This window comes from Phalacrocorax carbo, chromosome 7 (assembly GCF_963921805.1).
Source record: "Phalacrocorax carbo chromosome 7, bPhaCar2.1, whole genome shotgun sequence".
Lineage (NCBI taxonomy): Eukaryota > Metazoa > Chordata > Aves > Suliformes > Phalacrocoracidae > Phalacrocorax > Phalacrocorax carbo.
In genome coordinates this window covers 16446494-16455784 of record NC_087519.1, presented here as the reverse complement: position 1 = coordinate 16455784, position 9291 = coordinate 16446494, and the positions used below count along the sequence as shown (strand labels likewise).

The window sequence follows — 9291 nt, the reverse complement described above, 5'->3', positions numbered from 1 at the left end:
CCATTATATTACCGAGACAATAGTCATGACTCTGTAGTTAAGAATCAACAGAATTTTGTCCCTACGCAGGAATTCATTCCTATACTGATAAACGTAAATCTCAGATGGGTCTGTAACACCTTGCTCCTGAATGAAATTCTGGCTTTTTAAAATCAGTATGAATTTTAGTACTATTACGGTCTGTCTTCAAAGAATTTACAAACATATTAAATTATTAAGTGAATTTAAAAGAAAGTTCTTTAAACAAACACAAACTGACAATGACTTGTCGAGAACATATTTTAGATATTGCTGTGCTATCACAGTAACGGGTCAGTGCTTACAATTTGCATGCTAATAACTTCAGACAAGTAAATATCACTAATACAAAATTTCAGTGCATAGGAATGACACAAGTAGGAGAAACAAGATATCACGTTGATTTACTTGCAGAACCTGTTATGATCAGAAAGACTTTGAGAAAGCATACAAGTTTCTCTATCGTGAGCAAGTGTCGGCTGTTTAGTCAGTAGGTTGTATAAACAAACTGTCACTTTCTCTTCCTGACGTGTATTCTGCTTTCCTCTATTTTGTATTAAAGGAAGATGTATGAAGTTTAGTTACTATGCAAAATTCCAATAGAATAAGTGATAGCCTGTCCCTACCATTATTGGCAAGATCAGTTACTTCTGGTTAGTTAGGTGTATTTTATTTTCTGCACGGATATTTAATGTTAAATGTTGGCATCAGTAGAAGATCAAATTGCCTCAGACCTGAGGGCAGCACCCTGACTATTCGCACCTATGTAATCTCTCTCCAGACACAAGTGGTTGGGAGCTACTTAGGAGTGCTCCTACCAGGAATCACCAAGCAGTGAGAGAGTGCTCATTGCCAGGTGGAGCAAAAGGAGGCTTAGTCTGCAATTGCTTTTACACACTGTTTTCTTATGTACTGCAACCCATCAATAGAAAGGACAGATGAAGTAGCTTGTCTGTTCTGTCAGTATTAAGGTCTACAATCAGGAATAATTTTCACGGTGTACTCTTCATTCTCCTGACTCTGCTACGGCTCAGATTGAGGACTGAGTCTGTAAAACCTCCCTTCTTGTTACTGCAGCTCTTCAAATAATGGTGCAAAGCAGTCAAATGCATCTGCTCTATCAGGGTGTGGCTATATCAGTTTTTAGCCGACAGCAGTGAACCACTGACTCAAATGAGCACTTTGCACAGGGTTTCTGGGTAACCTGAATTCACTACAGTTCTGTAAGTTTTCTCCGAAAACAAAATTAAAATTGGAATGCTACTCCCTTGATTATACAGCGTCATCTCACAGCTAAAGCAAGCCAAGTTTTGCTTGACCTACTAGTTCTATCTCTTTCCTGGCATGAATTCCATGTGGCATAGTAGGGAGCGTGATAAAGGCATGCAGTGACCCGGGCCTCGTTTGCCCGAAAGCTGAGGCAGATTCTGACAACAGTAATTTCCACACCACTTCTGTGGATACCTCATGAAAGTGCACAGGCTGCTACAGAAAACACAAAGGGTTCCTCCTTTCAGGAATTAAATCAGAAAATAGCGTGGAATTTTAGGCAGCATAATTGTAGGAATCCAAAGGGAAGGATGCCCTAAAATGAGTGCATTGAACTGGTACCCTGTAGTTTTGGCATAAAATAGCTCAGGAGCATCACTGTGAATAGGATAGCCATTTATTAATGTTCACCACGAAAACCATATATGTATAAATGTTAGAAATTAACTTTGAGTTAATTAGATACAGTCAAGTCACAATGACTATGCAGAAATAATTAAATTTTTCCAGGCTGGATATTTAGGTAGTGGTGTGTGTCCAATTACTTCTCTTTAGCAAGAGAAAACCCATGTTTCGAAACTCTGCTGTGAACCTTGCCTTCCTTGAGGAATACAGACCTAGGAGTAAGTCTGAGACCAGTTTCTAATTTTAACTACTGCTACTTAAATAAAAATTACTCCCATGAAGATCCCCTGCAGATCAGCAGGAGAAGGCTTCTTCAAAGCTTATACAGACATAGTCCTTTTATCAGCCCGCACAACATAAGCCTCTATTGCTGGTCCCTATCCACAGGAATTAATTTTAACCAGAAAGCACAGCAGGAGGTTTATATCCGTGTCGTAGGTTAGGCTTTTAACACTGGGTAGTGTAAATGTCAAGTAAATAGTTTAAAAACAACTGAACATTATTGCTATGAAGAACCTGTGCAGTAGTATAACTTTTTCTTTTTTTGGTGTGTATTTAAACAGCACAGGTTTTACCTTTTGTGATCATATTGTGAGTTACTATACAGCATCACTGATTAATTGATTCTTTGCTCTTCACCTAGTGGCTCCATAAAAATTTAGTAAGTTATTTAAAACTACTTCAATTTTGAGTATTGGTTCTAATTTTCAGGCAAGCTCTTCGTAAATAATGGCTATAGGAATTGAGCAATTCTTTTACACGTTAATTGCGCACTGAAACAATTAAATACTTATGCATGAAGTTTCATAACAATGTCTCATCTATTTTCAGTTAATTAGCCAACATGGTTAAGATCGTGTGTTCAATTAATAGGTCAGTGCACTGCAATTTCATCTGGGCCATAGCTTGATCTGAAAGTCATATAGAAATAGCAACAATTACCCCTTCCCACCCCTCAAGTGTTCAGTCTCGAATTTGATGAGCCAAATGTTTCATGGAAAGAGGTCAGTTTTTGAACTTGTCTCCTGTGTAGATTTTCTGTGATTTTGTGAACTGCACAACAAAATGAGAGGGAAAATTCTTCTCTTCTTATTCCATATTGGTCAGTTCATATTTTTCATGCATCTCATTTTCTTCTCCTGGTTGATTTTCTGAGTGATGCATTTCAATAAAAACAATATAGATCATTGCTCCAAGTACACCTCCTAGCATAGGTGCAACGATAGGGACCCACCACCAATTATTTCCAGCCCTGTAAGACAAAAAATCTTTATTTGTTAATCAAATGAACACCTTACCTTACATTTCGCAATGAACAAATATAGTGGTGTGACACTCACTATACTGTAGACCTTTCTATTTTGTCTCACGTTACTGTAAATGGATGACACTTTCTGTCCCACCCGTGTTGGAATTGAAATGCTGAGTAACAACCACCAGGCATGTTGGTCTATTTGCTGTACGGTGCCTGTTTACGGCATGCCGCTTTTGGGGGCAAGGGATAATTTCTCCCTTGTGGAAAATGGGCTTCATTGACTTGAAATGAAATGAGCAGGAACATATTTATTTCACAGCAGTCTTGACTGATGGTGTTGCCAGATGCTCATGAATTTGTTTTCATGCCAATGTATGTTGCAAAAATGGGTTTTCTCCTCTGCATGGAGATTTGCAGGTTCAGGCCTGCACTAGTATGTACACTGTGTTCCTCTTGACAAGCATAATGGATTATACTTTATGTTGAATATATTTGCCTTAAGGAGTGTAATCAAACACAGTGACTTTAAAGTGGACGATACTTGACTAGAGTTGTCAAGATTCAAACATCACGATGTAGTGTCTTAGCTCTCTGTTTAAAATGTGTGGTCTTTCAGTAAGAGGTAAATAAGCATTTAGAAGTTTTATACATGTAAAACTTTTCCTTTTTTAGAATTGCTATTTTCGGTAAGAAAGCCTGGCACAGTGGCTCTACTGAAATGTTTAAATTCACTTTCCACAATTACTAGGATTTAATTTTGAGGGTGTAAACTTTTGTGAACATTTTTAAAGAAATAAGCCAACCATTAAATGGTATAAAACCATAAATAACAACCTCTTTATGCAAGAAACTTGGGCTCCTAGAATTGCTCTCCCTTTCTTGGATATCCACATTCAGACACTAAATTACTGAGTAGTGTTTCAGAGCACACACTCCCTTAACAGTACTGGTGCATGAAGGTGTTCTCATTTAAAACATGCTGTGTTGAGTACGAAAGTCTGCAAAGAACACCCAGCTACCTCAATTTCATGCATATTGGAACGGAGAAGTAAAATTTTTTCTCCCAGAAATACAAAAGGACAAATTTACTTGTGAGAGAAACTTTACAGGAAGCTGCCTGGGGAATTTTTAAACTGTAAGGAAAATTATTCAGCACTCAGTTGTATAGACTTATGCAGAAGTGCACTTGTGGTTGAGTCACAACACAAGCATAAAGCAGGGCTAATCTCATATTTTTCGACTGAAGATACTGTTATTCCTTGTTCAGAAATGCCTCGCATATATATGTTTTGCCTTCGGAATTATTTATATTAACAAGCGCATATAAAATAACTCCCAATATTGTTCTTTATAGACTTTATAGACCTGTTTGCTGTAGAGTCATGACTGTCTGGCAAGCCCCTGAATTTCTGGAACAAGCATGGACTAAGGTTTTAGTGAATTAATCAGCACAACAGCGTCTTTATCAAGCATTTGCATGTATTCCTCTGTGTGCCTGCCTGTGTATACGGGCATATAATGAAGGTGTTTTCTTGGCAGGTTCTTCTCTCGGCTTTTTCCATGAACAGGCACATGCCTTGTTGGCTCTTACATGACGATGGGTGTAAAGTCTTTACCGAGGGTGATGCCAAAGCTGAAATGAGATAGTACACAGCTGAGCTAGGAGTTTGCATGACAATCAATCCTTCACTGACACAGGAGCGAGAACTCTTTGCGACAAGCACAGATAGCTAGCTTCACTTAAGCAACCTTAATTCCCTTACACCCTGGCTTACAGATTTGCTGCCAAGTTAGCAGGGAAAACTTCCAGCTATGCCTTTGTCATCATCAGGTGCTTTTGCTGTTGGGCAGAGCAGGATGGAGCCAGCAGTGAAAGGGAGGAGGCAGTGCACAAGTGGCACTTCAGGTAACTGTAAAATTTTCCAGGAAACTACCCCATGTACTCTAGTACATGGACTGGGAACTCTGCCCCGTTTTAGGCATAGAACTACATTTCTCCCCAGCCAGGTGATGCAAGATGGTGTGATAACACTGTTTGCCATAAGAAATGGCAGGATAATACAGGCATTTGCGTGGAAGGCATCTGGCTACTTTTCTACCCTCTGCGGAGTATTCAAACTTTTTCAGAGGCCACTTTGCCATATAAATCCCTGTGCAGACAAGATGTGCGTCTCCTGACCTTTCCAAAATGCAGTTTAATCCCGGCGATGCTTCCCCGGGGCGGGCGACCACGAGGTGTCAGCGTTACCGCGCCGGCGGGCCAGGGACTTCGGCAAAAGCGCGGAAGAACCCGTAACAGAGCAGGACTGAAATATCCTACGGATAGCTTCAAATGCAGATGAGGAATGCTGTTCTGTAGGGCTCTTTTCCACTTCCTCGTTGCCATTTCATGCTCTGTTACGCTTGTCAGGCTCCAGAGTCTGGTATTTGTACTCAAAACTCTAGCTGTTTGCTCACTATAGACACAACTTCACAACCCAAAACTTCTTAGAATATTAAGCATGTGCTTAATAAAGACTCCTGGTTATCCCCTTAGTTTTAGGGCAAATCATTAGATACATTTCAGGCTTAAAAGTCAGCAGTTGTCTGTAATGATGGCGACAGTTGCCATCTGTGACACCTGCTCCCAACAGGTTGAGGAGTGCTTTACAGGAGCCAGTCACAGTGCTGACTACATCTATTGTATGTGAAATGGTGCTTTCTGTAGGGTGCTGGAGGCACCCCATTTCCAGCTGCCGTGAGTCTGAAAAGCTTCTGTTGGGAGTCTATAACCAAAACAAATCCACTTGCACTGGCTAGGGGAACCACACCGTAGCCTGTGTCCCCGGCTTGCTTCTCAGGGAAACTGCGCTTTCACATGCCTTTGTGCAATATGTAATAATAGCAATATTTAGAAAACCCGTGCTCAATTGCCTCCCTATCCTCTGGACAGCAGTATAGTCGAGCAGAAGAGCTCCCTCCCGTCTACTTGTGGTTCCCTGCCTGAGAACACGATAAAACCAGAATTTCCTGGACCTGCAAGCACAAAGAATGGTAGAGGAGATTTTCCCCATGAACTAATTATGACAATGTTTAGAGCATTTGCTTGGGATCAGGATGTAGGGATTCTCATCCATCTATGTCTGGGCTCTTCCAAAGTGAGGCTTTCCTGGCAGTCCCTGGCTGCTCTGTAGGCAGTACAGGAACACTCAGTGACCCAGACGGTCATCCTCACTCCAATGAATGGTCAATGTCTTTTCAGTATTTCCTATTGCTCGGTTTGTGCAGTACTCCCATCATGTCACTGTGGAGGGTTCCTCCTTAGGTGCCAGTTCCCAATGGCCATGCCTTTTGCTAGAGAGCTTAAGCATCTGTCTTAAGGTTGTGAATTCCATTTAAGCTGAGCCATCCAAGGTTTAGCAGTCAACTGTCACTGCATCACTTAATGCTCTCATGCACATGTAATGCCAGCAGAGCGTCAGGCAGTTCAGGATACGACATACAATCATTCAGACTTCTCCCATGTCCTGTAACTGATCCAAAGCTTCCAAGTAACTAAAAAGCTCAAGTTCTTCCTAAGTCCCACTTGGATCTGTGGTCCAAATAGATGAGAACTTACTCCTGTTGTATCATTCCCTTGAACTTGGTTATAGCTGTAGCCTTATAAGTGAAGGCAGGGAGGAACACTTCTTCCTCAATTTAGACATCTGTGAGACTGCTGTAAAAGTTTATTCTGGCAATGATCAGAGCTCTCGTATCTTTTTTTATGTTCCCATTTTTATATTCATTAGTATGATCTTTACAGTAGGGATGCTTTCCCTCTCTGTACATAAATCCTAGAACTAAAGCAGGGAAGAGCCGATATTGATACAGATGTAGGGTTTTCTTGTAATTTCTTAACTGTAAATGAGTAAGACCTTACTTTGGGGGGCAGTTCACAGTTGTTCTGTGAGAAATCAGGCTTCCAAACTTTTTCAGCAGCATAATAGCCATCTTCCTATTACTGATTATAGCATGTGACACAATAATTAACATCATAGTCCACAAAAACTTAAATAGGCACAAGAGAGGAGACTCCTAGGTGTGGGATGACACTCTGTGTGCTGCTGTGTCAAAAAAGTGCAGTCTAATGGTACAGTGGTAAGATCTGATGGGAAAGAAAAGTTTGGAGGTAACACGGCTACAGAGGTCATCTCCTGCAGCGGCTTGCCAGCGCTGTGTTAGATCCAAGCTTTGGATCTGGCCTATGGCATGACTGGCTGCCCTTTTCTTCTATGCTGTACCTAGCTTTTTTGTACAAGGAGAGTTTTGCTACTGCTATTGTCTACTAAGGAACGTGATTTGTTTAGATGGAAGCCATACTAAATAACTACAGCTTACTTGTACTTGGTGATGTAGCTAAAATGAAATCTATTAACCAGCGATCTCTAGTAGTTTAGAGTACTTCTTGGGATTCCTGCTTGTAAATAACTGGAAAAACAAGATATACAAAAATAAACCAAAAGATCTACCTTCTAATGACAGCTTACTCTTACTTAGATATCCCAGAGTGGCTCTTACACTAGACATGTGTAAGCCGTAGATTTGACATGCAACTAATTAGCTGTGCATTTGACCAGCCAAGAGCATGTGTGTGCATGCACACATGCTTGCACAGGGATTTGAGCGTGTGCTCTGAAATGCGGGAAAATGAAGGAAGCTTTCTTTCATTCACTCTTTTGCTCCCAGGCAGGAAGTCAGGCTTTTAGATTGTTGAATATTTCTGCAATAACTCAGTAGTAATGATACGCTAAATCAGTCTGATATGCCCGTGTTTTTTACAGCACCCAATAAATATTCCCGCCTAACTCTCTCATGTTTTCTTTTTTCTGAAAGCTGCAGGACGAGAGAAGAAAACACTCTTATATTTTCAGTGACCTCTAAAGATCTCTAACATTTTGGGAAGGGTATGCTGGAAACAATGATTGGTATTAGAGATAATGCATGTCTGATTTGCCCTAGGAGCAGGAAATCCTTATTAAAGCCTAGTTCCTAGAGGATGTCTGGCTTAAAATGCATGAATGGCTGCTTCTGGTATGGAAAGAATTACCTATATGTATATGAAGTATGACTTGGTACCATGTTGAATCAGCATCTTACCTTCCTAGGAAGCAATTTTAGCCAACATTATTTTGCTTCATATGCAGGCATACTTACGTGAATACTTCCATCCCCCAGCCTGCAATGGCTGTGAAGAGCCTTGGGCCTAGATCCCTGGCCGGGTTCATGGCACAACCACTGTTCATTCCCAAGGAGCAAGTAAGAACAATTATAAGAAGTCCTACTGCAATTGGCTCCAGGCCCTTTGGTACACTGTTATTTCTCGTGTCAAAAATAGCAAATATAGCCAGAAGAAGAACAGCTGTTGACATCACCTGGCCAATGCAAAGAAAAGAATATTGAATAAATATGTGCAGATTCCATTTGATAATGAAAAGAGGGGCTATGGTAGCTTGTGGTGGCTTAGAGCTAGCATTTAGATTTATCCCACTATAGAGAGTAGCAAAATTTTGAACCCAGTGTCTCTCTAGTTCACAGTAATGAGAAGTTTTGATACCCATGCTGAACCAAAAAAACCAAGAAGTATGTTGAGGACACTTGAAAAAATCTGCAACAGCCTGGTGTGGAAAGAACAGAGGATTTAAAAGGCATCTGCTGTGTAAGGTCTGATGCTTTCTTTCCACATTTTTTCCTATCTATTTAACAGTTCCAGTTACTTGACTTTAGGTAGTTCTGCTATGCCAATACAATCAGTTACATAGAAGTGTTTTATGTGACTGCAGCTTATACTGATAAATTAGACTAAATATGCACCTCTTTGTCCACCTACTGCATAAAGTAATGAAAAAAGTGAAGTCTACAAAGTCAAAACAGAGCAGCTAAAATATTAGGAATTACCTAAATTAAGGTTGCACATGTAACTGTAATGTGAATGCTGTATTGCATATGCTAATTGAGCTGATGAAGGAAATTTTCTTGGAATTACTTTGTTGGAAGTGCTGCTCTGCTTAAATCAAATGAGTTGTAAATGTCAATTTTGATAATAATTAACTTGGGGAAAAACAGACAAAAGTTTAAGCAATGTCAAAACATCCAATTTCTATACTCATTTACAGAAGTTTAAGGCTGGGGGTTTTAAAAATTATTTTTTATTTCATCTGGCTTTAATTTTGTTTTAAAATAGCCAGAAAGATCTTATTGAAAAGTCAGAGTTTGGCTGATCCAAAGCAAAAAAATCAGAATGGTCTTTCTTACAAAATTTCAAAACAATGTTTGGATTATTTTGAAGCCAGATTTCACAATCTTCAAGTGCTTTATGTAAGGAA

At 40.0% G+C, this 9291-nt stretch overlaps 1 protein-coding gene across 3 annotated transcripts in view; it reads right to left on the bottom strand.

The window, feature by feature from the left end:
* Positions 1–1666: 1666 nt before the first annotated feature.
* AQP9 (aquaporin 9) overlaps positions 1667–9291 on the bottom strand; it is a 28435-nt gene continuing 20810 nt past the window's right edge. For all 3 annotated transcript variants that reach the window (XM_064456511.1, XM_064456510.1, XM_064456512.1), the window contains 2 exons: positions 8123–8340; positions 1667–2944 (listed from right to left, as the gene is read on the bottom strand). In XM_064456511.1, the coding sequence (XP_064312581.1) occupies positions 2782–2944; positions 8123–8340 (381 nt within the window). In that variant the 3' untranslated portion in view covers positions 1667–2781. The remainder of the gene's footprint in view (positions 2945–8122; positions 8341–9291) is intronic.